Source organism: Acipenser ruthenus, chromosome 19 (genome assembly GCF_902713425.1).
Source record: "Acipenser ruthenus chromosome 19, fAciRut3.2 maternal haplotype, whole genome shotgun sequence".
Taxonomy (NCBI): domain Eukaryota; kingdom Metazoa; phylum Chordata; class Actinopteri; order Acipenseriformes; family Acipenseridae; genus Acipenser; species Acipenser ruthenus.
In genome coordinates, this window is record NC_081207.1 from 1,019,608 (window position 1) to 1,042,228 (window position 22,621).

A 22,621-nucleotide genomic window follows, 5' to 3' on the forward strand; every position below is an offset into this window, starting at 1 on the left:
GAAAAAAAGAAATAAAGGCCAGTGCTGTGTGAGAAGCATCAATATTGCCCCCTTGTAGCATTGCATCTGTGGGGGGTGTAGACAGCTACTGTAGCAGTGCCAGGGGAGGCTTGAGAGAAGTCATGTTATCAAGCTGCAGCTCTGCTCATCATCATGTGATTATTTTCCACGGGGGTACTTCCAGCACAAGGAACACGGTGAAGTGCATTATATTCCTATCTTCCCAGCAGAGGCATGAGATACAGTATTTCATCGTGATCATCTCACCAATAAAGCAGCCTGGGCTGGTCTGTCATTGTTCACAGTGTTGTCATGTCTTCTGTGTGCTACTGTGCTGAGTTTCTGAACATTCTGCCATACAGGATCAAAGTATAATTACATGAGGTTAGGACAAGTCTGGGCCTTGTTTGGGTTTAACCTTAGTTAATGGAGGGGAAAGTCTGCCACCTAGTGGTGTTACTGCCACCCTTAAGCACACTAACCCACGCCCCCATAATCCTCTCCTTCCACTGTAACAATAGGCAATAGGATTGGTGTCTAGAACTCTGAAACAGCAATGAACTTAAGACAAATAAATGTTGAACAAAATAGTGTTGGAAGATTTTGTTATATTAAATATTAATGTTGAGTATATTTAAAAAAAAAAAAAAAAACCTTCCAAAAAAAAAACAACAACAAAAAAAAAAAAAAACACAGTGTCAGAATTCTGGAAATTGAAGGGAATTACTGAAATAAGTCCCCCTTCTAGACCCATGAACCCAACCTTAATCTAGAGTTAGTGGACGGACATTTGTGTAGACGTTCCTCCTCTATTCAGATCATTAAAACAGACCCGCTGAATCATGCGCTATGATGTGGACACCCGCTCATGCTTTATTCAACCCCTTCCTGAATCCTGTGAGCTTCTTTGGCCGGCGATGGAGCCAATCTAACATCTACTGCAATTCAGGAAGTCTACAGAGCCGCCACCAGAGGAGGCTGAAGTATGATTAAGTTGTGTATAATGAGATCCTTATTATGAAATCCCAACTTCCTTATCTTACACCTCAAAAGATCACAGTGAATCCCTCCTCCCTCCCTGGAGAATTACCCAGCCGGTACTGAGAGTGTACAGAAACCCGATCACTTCTAATCAACTCTTACAATGGATATTTATTGCGTTCAAGGATGAGGGTTTTTTTGCTCTGCTTCCCGTTGCCTGGGTAGCATGCATTGAGCACACAGAACATACAGACAAAAGCAATATTTTTCTTAAGAATCGGCGTCCTGCAGTAAAGTGAGCTCGACCTCAGTCAGTGGCTTTGACGATTACACTCAGCATTTCAAAAGCTACGAGTGGCACAGTTGCACAACTGAAAACAAGTCATGAGTTCTACTTCTGAAAAGCACATTGCAAGTGAAACGGGCAGCGCTGTGTGATGCTCTGCCATTACAGATTCGGTCCTGTCGGTGAGATGAGATGAGGTTAAAAGCTCTACAACCACAAATGCAAACAAGCCTGGCTCTTTTGCTCTGTAGCTGAGATGCTCGCTTGCAGTCGCTGTGGTTTCTGAATAATTCTGCACTGCACTTGAAAGAATGAATTTTCAGTAATATTTCCTGCACGCTGTTCTTGTTTATTTTATAACATGCACCGATTCATTTCCGTGCTCAAGATTCAAATCTGCCCGGAAGCTTCACAGGTTCAGAGCAGCTGTAAATCTCTTCCCCATGGCTGCACCACCCTGAGCACTTTGGTTCCCGTGTGGATTTGTTCCTGCAGTTAAACACTGCAGCACTGGGGAAGCAACTTAATCGCGCAACACCTGCTAAACTTTATTGCAGCTACCTTTACTGAACCTGTGCACAGGTGGCACACACATGCCTTGAGAAAAGCTTATAGAAGAACATCTGCCTCCTACAACAAGTAGTGTAGAAGATGCACCTTCACAAATCAGAGTGGACATGAAAACAGAAATGCAATTTCCAGTCTAGGTCTTTACCGTCTATCCAGGTTTATATAAGCACCACATATGACGTAAAGTCATTAACTAAACACTACTGCCGGTTCCATCTCGCTGCAGTCTAACAGCTGAGAGCATCCCAGTGACTTTAACATCATAGGCATCTGCTGCCATCTAATGGTTGATCTTGTCCTTGCAATGAATGGGTATATCATGGGTATTTTGTCATAAGAAATATTATTATTATTATTATTATTATTATTATTATTAATAAATTCTTGCATACATTGATTACTGGTTGGCTGATCTCTTATAGACAGCTTGTCTTACATTAATTGTTTTCTTTAGAGATCTCTATTATTATTACGGTATTTATTAAGTATTTTTTTTAGCTCAATTAGTGTTTTTAACTAGTAGTATCTGCCACTATCTTGCCAATACCCTATCGAAAATATATACAGTATATATAGACCCTTTTTTTGAAAACAAGTAGCCGCTTGTACGCTTGATGCAGAGAAGACAAACCCTGCATTCATTTCGACTCTTAAGTGGCAATAAATTGTTAATCAAAAACATTTTCCCCACAAAAAGAACCAGCACACAGCATAAAGGGGCTTTTGTGTGCAGGTGGTGAGCTGGGTTAACGTGCTTTAAAGAGGGGCCGAATGAAACAAGATGTTGCTAGGCACTGAACCCCCAGTTTAACATGATAATAACAAGTGTTTAGGAATAAAACATGCTCAGAATAATTACAAACACACAAAGGAATAGTGCCATTCAAAACAATACTCCGTTGTAAATGCATGTATGTATTTCTATATTTCTGGATTTTTTTTTATTTTTTTATGTAAGGGACTGACACACTTGACGAACTACAAATAACAGTTAATGCAGTTTAGAAATTTAACGCAAGCTGCAAAAGGAGTGAGGCTGGCAGTAATGATAATCCTGGACAGGAGGAGCTGCTGTGTCCTTCTGCTGCCTTCATAACGAGGGCGCGATTCCTGTTTCCAGGAGAGTAATGACAGTATTGTACATGGCAGATACACTGAGCCCCTGACCCCCTGTCACTTTGACATTTCCAGAGAGGGACACCATCAGCAGCTACTTCCTTCGGCTCTCCATGCTTCCTGATTGGCGAACGATGTGGCAGTGAATTTAACCCTTCTCTGCCTGGGATGCAGAGGGTGTTCTACTGTATCTCACAGGGTCCTGCTCTGTATTTGCACAGCAGTTCTGACTACTTCGTAGAAGTGAAGCCACTGATGAGGAATTGAAAGCACTAACATAAGATGGGATTGGATGTGTGAATAAATGCTAAAAGTTGTAACACCAACGAGTGCTGTATATCACTGGAGAAGCAGCATCAGGGCTTCGGGGGCTGTGTACTGTGTGTTGTGAAATGTTTCAAATGTTTGGAGTCATGATTGAAGAAACAGCATTTAAACATCTATTCATAGCGAGAGGCATTTGCATGTCCCCACTGTCATCCATTACTCAGATCATTCAAATTGCATTCAATTGATGAACAATTCTTCCGGCTCTGGTCCGAGAAAGTCATGATAGAGTACATGGTACGTACATCTCAGTAAATGTGTACAAGGCATGCCACTTTAGACCATGCTTACAGGGAAACTGAACCTTCTTCTATAGTCTGTTGTAAAAGACTAGTAGAAGTAAAACGCTGTACAGGAACTGCACAGTATTTCAATGTGTTGTGCCATTTAAAGGGTGTAATCCAAGGTATTAAAATCCACTGTCAGACCCTTACAGTACCTTTATCACTGCACAGTTACACTTTTCATTTCTAATGCACAGACTGAAGACATGGCACTATAGCCCCCTGGTTCACAGAAATGAGAGCCCCCCAGTTTAAGAAAAGCAGGATGGCACAGCGTGTGTTAGGTGGAGGTGTCTCTAATAGAATGGCGTAGAAATGATAAGCTGGACTTCCTAGTGATAAGGAGAGCAATATCAGAACGACAACGCAGCTCAAAAAACACCTGGATTTTAAAAACCGCAGGGACCACACCTTTAAGAGCACTGAAATGGACACAATGGAGACGTGACATTTGAACTCGGGTTTATGCAGTGATGATCAATGCCATCGTAACACTGCAGTGAACTCCCAGCTGAGCTACTAATTTACTAACAATTGTTTTTGTTCATCCGTGATCATCCCTGGCAGTGCCCGTGCAGGCCCATGGTACCCAACGCATGTGCACTGCTGCAAATCAACTAACACAGGAGAACAAAAAAATCTAAATGTTATGTTACAAAAAATCTATCAAATTAAAGGCTTGTTTTGAACATCACTTAGATTTTTTAAATGGTGCAAATTGTATTTAATGTAAAGACCTAAAAATGAACATGGTACATTGTACTATATTTTACCTTCCAGGTATTGCGAACTAAATAATACAGAGGTAAACCGTTTTTGCTGAATTTTAAAACACTAAAAGAAACTCAAATTCAATGACAAACCTGTCGACTATAAAGAATAGATTGTCGCATTTTCGGATGTTGCTTGGATGCTGTTGCTGAGTTTCAGAATAACTAAAACCAGTCACGGCTCCCGTATCCTGCATAAAACTACAACCCACAGCAGCCGTTGGCTCATTGTTAGTAAATTGGATCTATTTGTAGCAGCAAAAACTACAAACACCAGCGACAAAAAGTTTGTGAGAACATGTGTGACTGGAACACAGAGGAGAAAGCGCTACCTTTAGGAAGTGGATATTAATATGACAGCCCTGAAAGAGACAGAGGAGAGAGAGAGAGAGAAAGAGAGAGAGGGAGAGAGACAGAGAGAGAGAGAGAGAGACTGTGGAATTAGTAGAGGGAAAGTGCCAAGCAGCTATCGTTAGCAATAAGAAAATGTGGAGCAGAGAGACGAGAAGAGCTTACTGTACTTAAAAACTATTCCTTTTAAAAGTTTACCACATGCATGCTGCTTTTGCGCTTTGCCTTGCTCTTTTGCATAGTGGTTAAGGCGCTCGACTGCAGTGTGCATGGTTGCAGGCGTATATTCATAGTTGTTGTTTTTTTGGAATTTGGAACTTCCCAAATACCGCTGTAAAGATAGTGGCAGCAAAATTGTAATTATCCACGAAAAAAACCCACTCAACTCAGAGGCGATCGTTCAGGTTTATAATGAATATTTTTGTTATATGCTTTTCCATATGGCTCTATGATTCCTTATGATTCTTTATGGGCAGTACATGGTGCTTCAATATAAAGCACCCATTTAGACTTCACAGCACTGAACAGACACAGAGCTTCATCACTGCCAGTGACTTTCAGTGACCCACAAGCTCAGGTCCTCCCTCAGGAGATTCAGACTGGGGATATCCCATAATGACTAGCTGGTACCAGCAGCATTGTTATGGAAACATCACGGGCCGTCAAAGACTGATAACCAGCAATACGTGATTACAGGCCCCATCGCCATAATGAAGCCTTTGATGTTACTGCAGCTTGATGGGCAAATACACTTCACTGGAGCATTAGAAACATGACCATGTCAGCATGCCCTAACGGGGCTGCGTTTATACAGAATGGAGCCCCGACCGCTCCTGTTCCACAGTATCAGGGCTTCCTTAACCCAAGACTACGGGACATGAGCATGTGTGCAGTAGAATTGGAACAGACCAACGTGAAACAATGACTCGGGCCCCGGAATGGACCTTCACAACCAGGGTTGCATACCCCTGGGCTAAACGAACGATACAAAATCAATATGACAAAACGAGAAAGAAACATCTAAGGGACATTGAAATAAACTGCGGTACTCAGTTGTTCGGTTCTGGTTTTGCAATATTAATATGTTTTTATTTAAAAACTCAATTTAAATGTCATCAATGTTACCCTGATTCTAGTTATCACACAGCACGACTGTCTGACATCGGTGTAGCCTGTCTATTACCCCAGCCCGGGCGAGGGTCTCACCTCAAACTTCTGCCTGAGCTCCAAGTTCCCATCGTCAGCCTCAGAGATGGGCACGTTGTAGTACTCGCCCTCCTCTTGATTCAGCAACTTGAACCTGAACGGACGGACAAAGGAACAAGTGAGGAAACTGCAGCCAACTAACAGAGGAACGCAAGCACGAAGGAACCAAGGAAAAGTGGACCGAAAGAAAGGAAGAAGGAAAAAAGAGAAGAATGAAAGAGTGGAAGAATGAAAAAGAAAGAAAGAAAGGTTGCTAGATATATCGATAGATAGATAGATCAGACAGGCAGATTGATAAGACAGTCAGCTCGAGCCCAGGGTTACAGCCCCTTACCAGCCACACGCAGGGGACTTGATGAGCTCAGACACCCCGAAGGACAGGGAGCCCATGAAGTCATTCCTCGTCGTCCGGTCCCAGTCCCAGATCTCCACAGACAGGCGCCGGTCCTTATCTGTGGGCTTCAGTTTACTGGAAGCAGAGCAGAGGGGTGATGTGTTGAAACACTGCCTTCGTCAACTTAGCAGAAAACCTCTTTAGTGCCACTTTCTATCTTTAAATTGTCAATTAGCCAATTACAGTCTTAAACACCTAATTACCTGCATTCCACAATAACTTCTGAGAACTGCTGGGGACTTTTTGAAAGAGTTCCCTAGAGTTCAGTTGTGGGGAAATGCTGTGCATTACCTCCAGTGTGTAGGACAAAACATTTAGTCTCCTATAGATGAAATGCTAATATTACATTTTTTACATTATTAATTTCTTAGCAGACGCCCTTATCCAGGGCGACTTACAATTGTTACAAGATATCACATTATTTTTGCATACAATTACATTATTTTTTTACACATTATTTTTACATACAATTACCCATTTATACAGTTGGGTTTTTACTGGAGCAATCTAGGTAAAGTACCTTGCTCAAGGGTACAGCAGCAGTGTCCCCCACCTGGGATTGAACCCACGACCCTCTGGTCAAGAGTCCAGAGCCCTAACCACTACTCCACACTGCAGCACAGCACAATCCCAGTGCTACTATTGACTGCATTTTATGATCTATTTAGTAAATGTTAAAAAAAGCAGCAATTTCTTATATCCATGCATAGAGTAAAATGAAAGATACTGCAATGATACAGAGGGAAGTGGTTAACTGGGGTTCAGTGAAAAGCAGGAGAAGAACAAGGAGCTGAATGATACAGGGAGTCTTGCAATGATACCGACTCCCCTCCGCAAGCTTACAGACTCACAATGTGAAGGATTCGTTCCAGTTGGGGTTGAGGCAGGCGCGGATGGTTTTGGTCTTCTGTTTGGTTTCGTTTTTGGGGTCTGGGATCAGCTTCAGCTTCACGTAGGGGTCCGAGGATCCATTCGGGTCCATCGGAATCAGGTTCTTCCCCTCTCCCACTTTCAGAGGAAAAAAGAAAAGGACAACACAAGCAAATTGTTACAAACATTAAATAAATCAATAAATCAATAGAAACAAACCCTTGTCGGAATTCATTGTTTAGTGTCATGTTCCAACACTGAAGAAGAAACAAGGCGGGTTCGAACATTTACAGTGACAGCAAAGCAGAAGGGCTCTGCACAGACCAAGGCAGGTTACCAAGGAGGGCTGTTTGGATAAATAGAGGAGTTTACTGCATCTCAATAGCTTTGTGTCTGTGTACAGAATGTTCAGGACTAAGCAAGGAACACAATCAAAAGAAGATCACCTGATTAACTGCCTTGAACGCCATGTACTCTAAACACCAAAACAAATTTAAACTGTTTAGTCTCGCCAGGTTAAATAACCCTGCCAGAGGTGACAGGGACCTGTGAAAACAACGTGTTTATTCCACACATACTGCTAAAGCCACTAAGTCTCGTGTCATCTGATATTTTTCCAAGACTAGAGACAGACAACCCCACCCCACCCCATCAGGCTGCAGCTTTAACTCATGAGTTGTTTTTTTTTAAAGAATGTTTCCTTTTCTTTTCTTTTTTAAATGCAGTTTGATATAAGTGACGCTTTTCCAGACTGCTGTGAAGCATTCGTTAGCAAGCTCTTGCGTTAAAGCTCTGTGTGTGCGGCCCTCTCTGTCTCAGGAACTCTGTTCAGTGGAGACAGGACTACACACGAGGCGGGTGGATGTAAGACCCAATTAATACACAAACTCCTGAGCTCTGTGCAATTAGACCATCAACGTGTGTGCTTCACCTCTGGTGGCGGCTGGCATTTTCACTAATAAGCCTTTGATGAGAGGCTCTTGCTGGGTATTCTCTGAAGCAGCAGAGAGTTTACTGCAGGTCAAGACTAGTTAACCAACAGTCACTAGATTAATGGACATTGCCTTCAGAATCAGGATCTGGTTTAATTGCCTCTTCAGTTTTCTCTGCAATTAGCAGTAGCACACGTTCGCTAGGTTCCCCAACAGCACATTTAAGAACTGCACTTAATTTAACTCTTGGGGGACTGACGTGGCTCTACTGAGATGTCCCATTATTTAGCACATTCATGTCTTGGGAGATACTTCAGAAACTACAGCACAATACTGAACTTGTATACAAGGTGCATTATACTTTGAATATTCACATGTTATTTTGTGTTTGTTTTTTTGCAGTGATACATCGGTATCAAGATTAATCTGTACAAGCATTTAACGCAATATTAATGCCTGCAGTTCCTTCATTTTCCCATCAGAGGGAGCAGGCAGCTCAGAATATATAAACTGTAAGAGATGAATCATCTGAAAATGAAAGATTTGTGTCTGTGGGTGCGGAGGAGGGAACCGTGTACACTGAACAGGTATTATGGACACACCAAGTAGTATTTGGGCTAACTGGTGTTATTTCCAAAACCACCTTCATGAAGCCTGCTGCTTTCAGCCTTATCTGCTTTAATCCCTTTTTCATGCAGTGAGGTCTGTGTTGTTCAGCAAAAGCAAGGCTCTGATTTCCCTGAGGAAGCAGCTGCATCGTGCCGGTGCTGACTCAGGCAGCTCCAGGGAACACCCCAGCCTCCACTGCTGCCTGAACATGTTGTGACATTTCTGAACTGCACCCAATATATAATTATATATATATACAGTATATGCGCAAGGACGTGTGTTAACACAGGCAGGAAGGAAATATGCATTTCTTAACTTTAATTGGTCTAAATGTTTTATGCAAACTGCTTTGTAATACCTGCGCACTTATCAAGCTAACAGAGCTAACAGTGTGTTCGAACAAACTCCAGGGTGACAGTATGCGACATAAACACAGCTAACAGTACCTTTCGCAGGATATACCACCCCTTTCCAAAGCTTTTCAGCTGCTAAATAATAGTATTTCCCAGGTTACAGCAGAGCCGTCCACGTGTGATATGGATTCAATGGATTACAACCCCTTTAATGCAAAAAGTAAAATGTTACGGCAGCAGTGCATTCGTTTCCTTTTACACACTGTCAGTAAGAACACATGTACTCTGTTGTCAGAGGCTCCACATGACTGCGTTGCAGTGCGCGAGTGCTGTTTTTCCCAGGCTGAATCATCTGTATAGAAATACTTCTTGTTCAATACTTTCCTGAGCGGTTGTTTTGCCTGTACACAATCAATGCATCTGCCCAGTTAACAGAAGGATTTCCTCTCCGATTCCCAGACGGATCCCAAGATGGGCTTTTATATATGCAGTTTTAATAAGGAAGTACTCTTCCAAGAAAAAAAAGTAACTGAACTATTGATTGTTTACAGATTGGGTCCCTGCATGCTCCCGTTACCGGTGCATCAAATGCATTTTATTTTTTCAAGTATGCAGAAAAAAAAAATATATTTTTGCAAATAATTCTGTATCCTTTTAGCAGGATACAGATTTGCCACTCTTGTGTGCAAGCTGAGGCAGAAGCTTAAGTTGATACAATAGGAAATAATAATAACCTGCTCTAAAAGTGTGTTTATATGAGTCTGTTAGTAGTAATAGGGAGTACAGGAATAATGATAAAAAAAGAAACACACACACACTAGTTAGGGCATCTTAAATTGATATTCTGCTGCATGTAGTTTTATTTCCTCCAGGAGTATTTCTCACTGTCAACAACATTTTTCCCCATGCTCTTGCTTGCATAACGCTTGGCCGCATGCATTTTTAATGTAGAGCATCCTGTACAGAATTGGCAAGAGGCTTCTTGTTCCTGCACACTTGCAATGCTTAGTGGGGTCGTTTGACTTAGGAGAGACACTTTGCCTCAAGGCAGTGTGTCCTAGTCGATTAGCACAACAATTTGAAGCCCTTCGCCTCTTGGTTACAATGTTGTATAGAAAGACATGAACATCATGTTGTCATTACAAGGTGAGATGCTGTAACTGGCACTAATGGACCCCTTAGCTGTCAGTCTGTCAGGGAGGGCAAGCACGTGCTGAAGCATGCCTGTTCAGATCACAGTAAAATGATTTGCAATGAAACCCTGGTTACAGGTTAGAACCTCGGCAGTTGGCCTTTCGGTCAGGTAGCTTTCTTACCTTCCCAGCAGTAAGATCTGCTTTCTGAGTCAGTCGGGTAGGTTAAGCCAATGGAAACCTGACCAGTGTGTACGGTAAGTGGCGTAGGAGTGAATGAGGCTTCTGACCTTACGCTAAATGTCTTGTTCTTGGTAACGCTTCTAAGCTCTAATGAAGAGAACACTCTCTTCCGATTATGCGTGATTACCTTTTACTTTTAGGAACACTTTTCACTATTCAAAAAATCCCAATCTGATACAATGCAAACGTCAATGTCAATCTGATAATCACTTTATTAAAGCTAATATTTTAATTGACAACGGGCTGGTGGTGAACTTGACTAACTGAATAGGAGTTAGATCAGCTTGAGCTTCCTTGTCTTTTTCAGATGTCTGACTCTTTCAAACAGCAGTGCAATGCAGCAGGAAGCCACAGTGTTAGGCAACAGAAACAGCAAAGCAGGTCTGTTGGTTGAGAAACAATTGTAGCTTGACATTTTATTGTGGAAACAGTCTAGCCTCGATGCTCCTTTCTTTACAGAGTCCTGTCTCTGCAGACACCAGTAAAAGTGTTCCAGGGCAATTAATATCACACTTTGAATGATAACCCACTAATTAGAGGCAATTAAAATGCTGCAAGAAAAAAAGAGACCTACACTATCAATGTCAGTTTCAGCGTCAGGAATGGAGACCACGCAGAACGAGGGCTGCACTGCCAAATATTTTAATAACCTGAGCGTGAGAGAATTGCCATGAGGCAGTAGTTAGCAGGAACAAAGCTGTTCATCTCCTGCCTGCCTGTTGTTTGTTTATAGAAGCAGCAGAACTAAATCAACCCTTCAAATAGGACTCCGGCACAAAAACACCCAGCTGCTTTCATTTTTAGCTGGATCTCTTTTTATTTCTGCATCTGAACCTTCGGTGTCATCCAAAAGGCTTTTCAACTGCATTCGCGTGCAAGTTACTGTAAACAAAGAAAAAAGAAACTTGTGTTTGATCCCATCACAGCAAAACAATAAACAAAGATCAGGCCCCGAAGCTTGCTTTGTAAACACTGGCATGCAGAGGACATCTGGAGCTTCCTGATAACATTGTCTTGGGTGGCCACGGTCACCTCTGTGAAGGCTTGGATTAAGTTAGCTTGTGACAGACACTGTGGGGTTCAGACACTCCCAATGCCTGAGAGTCACCGTCACGGAAGCTGCTGGCTTCCGATCTGTTTATTAAAAATCACACGCACTCACGCAGAATAACAAACTATCACCTGGCAAAGTGTCCTCAACAAGCAAGTCACCGACATTAATGCACTTGAGACCAAGTTTAGTAAGTGCTTGTGTGAATGCTTAAATCTGCACTGAAAGGGATAAAAAAAACACACACATCAAGACCAGTAAGAAGGATCTTTGGTACTTGTTGGAGCTGTTAAATGAATCCTGCATTTTTTGCTACCTTAACATTCTGTTGTAACAGAATAATTTGGTGCTGACACGAAAGTGTAGAAAATTGGGCTGTTAATGCTTTCTATTACATATTGCTTTTTTGTTCTGCCTAACTTGTTCTTCACCCCTTCACCTCCGTGAAAACAGGCATTGCTTTTCTGAATCTGTTGGTACAGTCCCTGATAATCAAAATGCATCTTGAAATGCATGTGTGAAGTGGAATTCACAGAACAATAGGGATTCTTTGTAATACTCTACTTTCGCACAGCACAGAAAAGACGTTAAGAAAGAAAGGTTTAATTGCACGACACAGGACTAAAAACGGCTAGAGAAATAGATTTTACATTTCTCTTTCTTACATTGCCTTCAGTAAACCGTTGGTCTTTGCTCGTGGACAAGAGTTCAGCATCTGCTACCATAACTGCGACAAAGTGCTGTCACCTGCCTTGACATGTTAAATAACATCTTAGCTGTCCCACTTATTTATTTATCTCTGTTGAGAACTCAGTATGTTCATGTCTCACATTATGTAACAATCTCATTTCACCCTGCTTCAATGAGCCCTCAAGTCAGAGACTGAGCGGCACACTTAAGCGGGGCCCCGTTTGGTCTTGCGATGATGTTTGGAAGGATTTCAAATGGCTTAAAAATAACCTCCTTGTGAAATGTGTATTTAAGGTGTGCAGACAAAACCGCCTTCCCCTTGCCTGCGACAGCCCTCCCCGCATGAGTGTTTGAACTCCAGAGTCATGCTGTTACAGTATACCAATCAATGTTTACCCTGCAGTAATGCATGAAGCACTGTACCTTCTAGCTGGGCTTCTGCAGTTCAAACACTCATTGCATGCAGGCTCTCACATGCTTTTACACCTTGAAAGTTCCAGATACAGTCTATACAGTGAACATCTCTGCAAAGAGTTCTAAAAAATATATCCCCTGCTAATATGAAGTCATATTCTCAAATGGTCTCCGAGATTGGTGTTTGAATATTGACGTAAGCCGCTACAAATACAGTCACAAAAGGATGTATTTTTCTACAAGCGATCGATCTTGAGCTGGGGAATCACAGAACACGGTTGTGTACCGAGTGTGAAGCCAGTATCTCAAAATATCCCCCCGTCTTTAATTCTGTAAACCAAAAAAAGTGAATTGAGCGCAACACGACACCCATCTTGGATCGCAGTGGCTTGTAAAAGCTTCTCTCGTGGGGATGCTTAATTCACTTAAATATCTGCTTCGCACAATAAAAAGCTTTGCATTGTGGTGCTGTTTTTGTTCTGGCAATTGCTCCAAGCCCCGGCTAAGGGGAGGAAGGTATCTTTTTAGGACCATTGATTGTCCCCTGAAAAATGGTAAGACTGTCAGCTTCACTTCACCCTTTGATGGGGATGGATACAGTACCATTAGTTTGCAGCCTATCAATACTAGATCAATAGCACCCATAAACAGGACTGGCTGAAAAGAACTGCTGGCTTACTGCTCTCCTGTAATTGACAGCGTCGTAGCTCATTGCAATGCCGACTGTCACTGCAGAGCACTGCTTCCACTTTCATAATAAAATAACAGCTCATTACTCCCTCAGCTCTGTAACAGGCTCCACCGAGTAGAGAGCCGCAGAGTGACGTCCACGCTGCAAGGAATGCTTAACAAGGCAAGACCGCTCCACACCTTGCTGACCTGCTTATTCTAGGTAATACTTCAAGCTTTGCATGAAGCTCATTACGTCCCGCTCTACATGGTGCTGAACACTCTTTCTGTGGCATCAGTTGATTCTAGTAAGGTGCCCGGGACAGTGGATGTGTCCCTTACACTGTGCAAGGATAGAGAAATACAACTACTGTTGTATTTTCAATAGTCGTGGTGAAGGTGAAAGTGAAAGCGAAGAGACCTGCAATCGTGCACACTGAACAGCACTCCATATTCACAAAGCAGGCACTTCCAATATACAACTAGCAGTCACAGTACAAGCCTCCCCACTGTTAACCATCACTACACACTGATGTTTACAGCTATTCCTTTTCCTTCTATTTCTTCATCTGTCATTTCTTTTCGAAACGGGCTGTATAAATTAGTACACTTCAATTATCTGAGGGGGACTATTATAAACCTAAATAGACCAAAGCATCTAATTGCATTGCACAGCTGCTATCTTGATAGTTGCCAATTACAAAGAAACCTATTAAACTGTATCCCAATGGCAACTGAACAGTGCTGTACGCTCAGCTTTTCACAACGATACTGTTCTCTGCACACAAACACATACCACACACGCATGCATGCATGCACACACGCACAGGCACGCGCACGCACGTCATATGACTGTTATTCCATTAGGACATGACAATGCGCTGCATCGATAGGCTGTTTATTTTTCATTTCCCCACTCCTCCTCCTCCTCTTTGATCCCTCTCTCTTTCTTTCCTATCTTTTTTCTTCATTACCATTTTATTCTGACTTTATTTCTTCTTTTAATTTCCTGAAGCCTGTATCATTCTGTTTCCTAGCAGGTATATTTATCATCTGTCATCGCAGATTTATCCGATGGCTACGATTTCTGGGAGGCATTAGGCAAATCCAGATAAGACGTCTTTCATTTTCAGAAAGAATAAGTAAGAGAAGTAAAACAATCAGACACAAAGTCACGCAGACAAACGTTTAAGCTTCAGTTATAAGCAGAGCGACGTTGATGAAGGCACAAGCTGAAGTGCCTGTCTGCTTGACTTAGTATCTTATAGTCATATTATACATCAGAGACCTCTCTGTTCACATACCTGTGACATGCAGCTGGTCTCCAGTCACTTCAATCTTCAGAAACAGCCGCCCTCTTCTCTCTGTGAAGTCGGTGCCACAGAGACTGGGCACGTTCATTACACACACCTTGTGCACATTCATATCACAAGCTGGGGAGAAAGGTGGTGGGGTGAGGGTCAGTTTGCAGCGTAAAGGCAACAGGGCGTAAAAAACAAACAAACAAACACAAACACATGGACCAAAACCAGTCCAAAATCATCAGAAGGGGTGCGAAGTTTTGTGTCTTTAAAAAAAATGTATAAATAAATAAATAAATAATAATAATAATAATAATAATAATAACCTGTATTTATAGAGTGCCTTTCATACACAATGGTTTAAAGCGCTTTACAGACAGTTAAAAACAGAGCAGTATATTTTAAAAATACAATAAAAATGAAAATAAAATACAAATAAGCTTAAAAAGTGGAAATTAAAAGGCTAAGTTATAAAGAAATGTCTTGAGCCTGGACTTGAACATTTCCAGGGAGGGAGCTCATTGAACTGACTCAGGCAGGGAGTTCCAGAGTGGAGGGGCTTGAACACACAAGGCTGCTGCTCCCTTCCTCTTCAGCCTCACCCTTGGAACACAGAGAAGATCACAACTAGCAGACCTCAATACCCGTCGAGGCTCATAGCGAGGCAACATCTCTGTCAAATAATCTGCAGCCATCCCATTTAGAGCTTTATATGTTAACATTAAAATCTTAAAATCAATCCTGTATTTTACTGGGCGCCAGTGCAGAGATGCCAGCACAGGATTAATGTGGGATGTCTTTTTTTGTTTTAATTAAAACTCTAGCAGCTGCATTCTGCACAAGCTGCAAATGAGACATAGCGTGGCTAGTGAGTCCGGCAAAGAGGGAATTACAATAATCTAATCTAGAAGAAAGAAAAGCATGGACTAATTTTTCAGCATCAGTAAACGAGGTAAAAGATCTGATTTTAACAATATTTCTAAGACTGTTTGTTGTACACACTGATTAATAGAGACAGGATTTCCAATGTATTTCCCACTGTCCAGCGGAGGATAAGGAGCACAGAAAAGAGATGGAAACACAAGCAAACGGACTAGCAAGGGCTAGAGGGGAGGAAGTGGAGCCTTTTACTGTTTTAATAACTTTACAGGGCCGATGCTCTCTCTGCCTAACACACAGCGTGCATGAATGCGTGACACCCAGCATGTGACGTTAATTCAAACAGTGCTTAACTTCATTTAACAAGGTGACCATCATGATTTTGAACCCAGGGAAAGGCATGCCTGTGACTGGAATGCAGAGCACGCTTGTTATTAGCATCAGCCTTGTCCTGGTATTTCTGAGTGGAGTCCCTGCAGAAATCATTTAGTCTGAATGCCTCTCATCATTAAACGACTGAGCTGGTCTTAGGAGGTCATTAATAGCATTTATTTTGTAATCTCCAAGATCCAGCAATGCTAAAAGTAACATGAGTTATAATGAACTCTGAATTCTTAATGAGCAATGGAAGAAAACTATTTCAAATTTGTTACAAGTATGTAATGCATCGAATTTGCTGAATTACAATTTGTCCAGCGCTCGGGGATTGCAAATCAGTGTCAAGCTTATTAGTTTACAGGCTAAATAAAAACAGAACCTACTGTCACATTTCATCCCTTGGTGAATGAGTCCGTATAGTAGGGAGCCGCAGTGATCACAAAACGTGGGGCTTCCATACGTGTGGATTTTAAACTTGTGTTTGCTTCTAGGATCCTGCAAAGAGAGGAGAGTGACACTTTTAAATATACAGACACCTTGCACTTACTAATGTTACACAACTGTTACCGTACCAATTCCATTCCAACAACTGTATATCAATAGCAACGCCTTGTGCATTAATACATGTTGCTCTTGATAGTTTTTACACTTATTTCAGCATTTTTGTGACGTATACAGCAGGTAGACTAAAGGGGTATCTGTGGACAAACAATCACACCGATTGAAAGAACCTTTATTTCAAGAATAGCTCTGGTATATTTTTAGAAATTATTTACAAAGGATATCTCAGCTGAGACACAACATTGCAATTCCTACTGCACTACCCTGTAACCCTACTGAAGCCCACTGCAGTACCTCCTGCAGACAGCAGCTCTTCATGTACCAGACAGTCTAGGCACTGAAGTACCGAGTCACGCCGTGCATGAAGGTGCAGCGCTGGTCTCCTGCTCTCCAGTGTCGTGATTCTGATTAAACTGCACTCCCTGACAGCACGCCTTGTAATCTAGAGCCTGTGCAGGTCGTGCCGGGGACCTGTCTGCTGAACACCCAGCGCACATCACTGCAAATCCCAGCTGTCACTCCAGCCAGGCCTTGAAGCACCAAGGCAAAGGATCTTGGGTAGCCCCTGAGCACCCAGACTCCCCCTGGCATGGCAGACCAGGCTGGCGGCCTAATTATACACAATTGGAAACTGGAACTGGAATCCTAGGAAATGATCATTTCTACTAACATATAATCCTCTTGTGTTAAGATTCAGAGATTGAGCTGAAATCCATTAAAACCAGGGGTTCCAACTTATGTTAAACAGAGAGTCAGTGTGATGCAACCTGTCAGGAACAGACGTGGGTTCACACTTGATTGCCCAGTATCCATTCCCTGATATTTCACTGTCGCTGGAGCTCAAAACGCATTCCTTTGAGATTTGCATCATATGGCTTGTTACACTTTAATAGGTAATTTATGACTTTAATGTTGCATGTATTTTTAATCAAATATTCAATAGGAGGTTATTGCTATAGTTGAGAGTAGAAGAAATTTATTACAGTTGACATCAATGTCTGCGCGGGGACTGCCAATGGAAATTAGCCGGCTAGCTAAATTGAAAATGCAATGCATCTTGTGTCATGCAAGTGACTCTTCTGTTATAATTGTATGTTTCCCTGATAAATAAATACAACAAACAAACAATCTGCATCAATTGGAGTGGAGGCAGTGTAACGAAGCGTGTGATAACCAATTCGCTTCATGCATTAAGGGATCACCCTAGAGCCTGCGGCATTTTTCTTCCTTCTCAAACGTTAGAGTTTAAGCAGCCTGTATGGTGTGTTTGCTTGTTCTAAAGATGGGGTCAAACAATTCAGAGAGGTAGAACATGCAGAAAACACAAAACACAGTACCTGTGATTGTACCAAAGAGCCAATCTTGTTCCATGCCCTTTTTCTACTAGAACATTATCCCAGCAGCGTGAACCTTATCACACTTTGAATCCCTAACCCATTAACTACAGAGCCTCTCAGATGAACATCCCACCCCAGCAGGTGCATCTCCCTGTTCCATGCTGCTCTACGCTTTTGTGAAGGGTGCCATGCTATTTGGCTGCAACACCAGTGGATGGTTGCGCTTGCGTTCTCCAGATGACTGCTGACTCACAATGTGGGAATGGTGCTTTTCATAAACCCTTATAGTGACAGGTGGCAGGTGTTCCTCAAGTCGCCTGAGCATTCCACAGCACTCTATTTAGTGTCATCCCTCCTGTGAGTTCTAGTGCTTTTAGACTCATCGTTTTTCCTTGACACAGAACAAGATTTGTTTTTAAACAGTGTTACACCTCTCTCTTCGTTTTTCTTGCTTGCTTGGCACGCTGTCACTCCGCTCCCCGGCTCACTAGACCCTGTCTGTCTGTCTGTCTGAACCTCCATCATTCATCAAGCCGACACAGATTCCCCCTCCCCACCGATGCGTCCTGCTGTCAGCCCGAGTTGTGTAGGGGTTACCCTCACAGTCCGTGTGATGACCCGGGGCCTGGCCTGGCTGTGCCAGCAGCTCACCAGTGACCTGCTCATTCTGTGTCACTGTACAGAGGGGTTTGGAACAGGGCCAGCAGCAGTTACTGACCTTTTGAAAAAGTCTTGAAAGAGGAAAAAAGATTATATATATATATATTATATCTCAACTGTAGATGAGGTTTAATACGCAAACCTTTTTTCCTTCGAGATGAATGACGGGATGGCAGCACACGTCAGTGATTGCAGCACCACTCACAAGCACACACCCTGCAGTGGCATCAAAGTAGCTGTCAGTGCTGCCTGGCCACCCGCTGACCAACCAAGCAGAGCCCCGCTTCTCCTGTCCACACAGCTATTATTAGCATGCAGAGTCACATTTCTCCCCCTCTCTCTGCTGTGACCTGTCGTAATTACAGAGCTGTCATGTAAAGACTGACACTTTCAGTGAGTCGTATCTTTTGGCCCCACCGAGTTTGTGTTTTTTTGTTTCTCCTAGACTGAACAATGACAAAGGTCTCACCAAGGTACAGAGGTGCGTGACACCTGCAGCCCCATGTCATGATTTAATGAACAGCCGGTTGCTGTAGCAGTGCTATATTTAGCGGTCAAGCATAATATATACTGTACACAGTGTGAAACCGGAGTGCAGGCAACACAAATCCCAGAGCAATACTGCTAGCTGACACATGCTGGTGAGAGGTGCCCCTGTCCTGAGTGATGAACAGCAGTGACCCTGGTCTGCTCTTGAATGCCCCAGGTATGTTCTCAGTCTGGTGCTGTATCGTGAAATCTGGATTGGCCCTGGAATTATGTTTCAATTACAGCAGCTTAATCCATTAGAAAGTACAGATTTAATTAATAGAAGAAAAAAGAAGCTAGCTGCAGTTCTGCAAGATTTGTGAAGATGTGACCTTATTATGAATGCCCGAGAGACGTTTGTGGTTTTTTTTTTTTTTTAGATCCAAGAGGAGAAATCGGGTTCTATTTAAGAGAAAAAGCAAACGCGAGCTTGAATTAGCCAAGAGCCCTTCTGTGCGTGCGTCAGTGCCTGTTACTAGTCACTGTGATGGGTCTCCTGGCTCCATGCATGACGCCTCCCTTCAGCACTCAGCTTGCAATGCACTGTATTGTTCACTGAATGCAGATTTTCTTTTTCTCTTTTTATAAATGAGGATTCCTATTATTGAAAAGAAGAACCACAAAGCTGTCACTGTGCTTTCACCCCAGAGCGTTCTTCTGGTTTAACCTCAGGAGATAATGGTGCCAAACGGGAGAAGGGGGGAATCATTTCTCACTTTCGACTCGAACTGACCTCCTCTGTATGCCTCGCTCACATGCTCATGCAGTCTCCGACTGCCATCACATCAGAAGTGACTAAACGTCGGTGCCACGCAGGGTAAACACTGCTCCGTGGTGTCAGTCCGTGTCAGACCGGACTGCCTGTTGTACAAGCTCGTTTAATAGAGCTCAGTGTACGCTGTAACAATGGAGAGCTGGAGACATCAGGGCCATGTCAGATCTGATAAAACAGAAGCAGCCAAGTCTCTGGTGTTGATCCAGCTTATTTGTTTCTTTGTTTTTCTGTAAAGCAGAACGTCAAAGTTACAAACCCCACGCTTACAAACTGGCCACAGCGCACAGCAGCCATTCAGACTATCCAACACCCTCCATTCCCAATGTGTTTGAGAATGATCCTGTATCGTACCCAACACAGCCAGGTTTACTGCTAGTCTGTGCTGACTGTGTGCAGACCCGGTATACTCGGCAGCCACAAGTAGCTCTTTCTACAACTTTATCAATTGCTGAACCAGTTTTCTTATTTACTTTCATAAAATGCCACACAGCTCCGTTTTTTTGGGCGCCCGTTAAGCTATGTCCCTGCAACAACCATGACTGCAATTCCCACTGTTCACAGACAGGGGGCAGCAAATACACATCCTGTTGTCAGGCATGCCAGCAATTTACCCCTGTGCTGAATTCACTCGTACATTTTTTTTTTTATGACACATTTTAAAAATAATTGCTTTGAAAAAAAGAACAGAACAGTGATTGTTTTGAATGTATATGGAAACAAACTGAATGTCATTTCAGGAAAATGTCAGTGTAGGAGCATGAATATTGCATAACACTAATGTATTACAAGAGATTGATATTAACTGTCATGCGATGCTTTAGTTTTTTAGTTTTAGTTTTTTTGAACTTGAACTTGGACTCCACTAACTCAGATCATGGTGTTTTTCCAAATTACATTCCTGCTGTTGCTGTTAATAGAGTCACTGTGGAGTATTTTATGCACTCACAGGAGGCCGACTCATTTTTTGTTACTAAGCATTTAAGAATTATTGCGGGGTAATCACCTCACGGTATTATATTCTTGTTTGATAATTTAAACTTTTTAGTTAAAGTTTTCCCATCCTAACCCAACGACAGAGTTACTACATCTCTGTGTTCTACTGATTTTTGTAACCGCAAAAATCTAGGATTTCTTCATATTAACATTTGCAGTTTACTTCCTAAATCTGACTTCCTAAAGTGTGGTTGCATAGTTCTAGCCCTGACGTGTTACTTATTTCTGAGACTCGGCTGTTTTGGATCATGAAGTACATTTAACAGGTTATGATATGTTTCGTCAAGATAGATCGAAGGGAGGTGGGGTTGCCAATTAAAAGTTATTTACAGTGCTTGCTTGCACTATCTAAATCAATTCCTAAACAACTTACTTGTAATAAAAATTCAGTTGGGTGAAAAAACATTTCTAATGGTTGCTGGCTGTTATAGACCACCTCCAGTCCCGACAAGCACCTTAATTATGTTTAGCGAATCACTTGCTCACTATATAAATTCTGAGTCTGTTTTATTAGGAGATCTAAATTGGGACATGACTAAACCTTGTGACATTGTTAAGCATCAGATGGACTCTTTTCCAAATGATAACAGAACCTACTAGATTTGATACCTGACAAATCAACTCTAACTGATATTAATCTTACTAACACCGCTTTGAAATATCAATCAGCTGTCTTTTGACAGGACTTGAGTGACCTTTGCTTTACAGATTGTATTTGAAACGGCTTTATAGAAAAGCTACCTTCTATGGTTTTATTAAAACGAAGCTTAAGAAATTTTACAAGATTTAGCATTATTAAACTGGAGTAGAATTAGTTTAATTTCATGGGCCATTTCTAAAGATACTTTTAGTAATATTGTTAACAAACTTGCGCCAAAGAAAAAGTTTAGAGTTCAAAATCATAGTAGCCCTTGGTTTAATTTTGAATTGTCTTCTCTAATAGAGCAACAAAATCTAGCATGACGAAAGGCAAGGACTACTAAGGATCATGGTGACTGGCTTTCTTTTACGCAAACCAGAAATAAATGTACTCGGGGCTATTAGAAAGGCTAAAGTCGATTACTATAATTACCAACTTACTAATCTTGGAAACAATCCTAAGGAATTTTGGCAGACAGTTAAAATGATGGAGAATACATCTTCATCCTCACATTTACCTAAACAGCTTTGAAAGTTTTAAATGATGTCATGACAGCCCTTGATAACATGCAAACTTGTGCTGCTATCTTCATAGACCCATCAAAGGCGTTTGACACTTTTGATCATGCCATTCTTTTGAAAAGGTTGAGTGGTATTGGTTTCAATAAGGACTCTCTTGCATGGTTTCAGAATTATTTTTCGAATCGGGTTCACTGTGTAAAATCAGACAGATTTGTCTCTCACTCTCTTACAGTTACATTAACTTTTAACACATTGACAATCTACAAGTTAAGGTTAAGTCTAGACTTGTTTTTTTATTTCACAACAAATCTTGTTTTACTCATTCGACGAAGTGAATTCTAGTTCAGACGTCGGTTTTCCTCGTTCTCGATTATGGTGATGTCATTTATAAAATCGCCTCCAGGATCGCTCTTAGGAGGCTTTATGTCTTATGCCATTCAGCGATCAGATTTGCGACAGGCGCTCCTTATCATATCACTGCCGTCTTTATTCTTTGATGAAATGTCCCTCTTTACATACGAAGCGTTTGACCCATTGGTATTTATTCATTAACAGATCGCTGCTTGGTATAACCCCTACTTATTTGCATAATCTGTTACAATTTTCATCGCCATCTTATCATTTAAGATCAGATGAATTTATTAAACTAGTTCTACAAGTTTTTTGAGTCTGCCCAATTAAACACATTTTCATCAAGGCTCAGTCAGAACCTTTACAAAGTTAAGTGCGTAGACATCAGCGCCTGGAATTCAGCAGCTTGTATTTGCTGTTGGCTATTACGACAGCACAGTCCCCATCA

General features: G+C 41.9%; 1 protein-coding gene across 1 annotated transcript in view; it reads right to left on the reverse strand.

Moving 5' to 3' along the window:
• LOC117424636 (protein kinase C alpha type-like) overlaps nt 1-22,621 on the reverse strand; it is a 120,674-nt gene that overhangs the window by 29,427 nt on the left and 68,626 nt on the right. The window contains exons 4-8 of the mRNA XM_058992275.1: nt 16,191-16,302; nt 14,554-14,682; nt 7,137-7,293; nt 6,226-6,360; nt 5,892-5,985 (exon numbers count right to left, since the gene is read on the reverse strand). Of these exons, the coding sequence (XP_058848258.1) occupies nt 5,892-5,985; nt 6,226-6,360; nt 7,137-7,293; nt 14,554-14,682; nt 16,191-16,302 (627 nt within the window). The remainder of the gene's footprint in view (nt 1-5,891; nt 5,986-6,225; nt 6,361-7,136; nt 7,294-14,553; nt 14,683-16,190; nt 16,303-22,621) is intronic.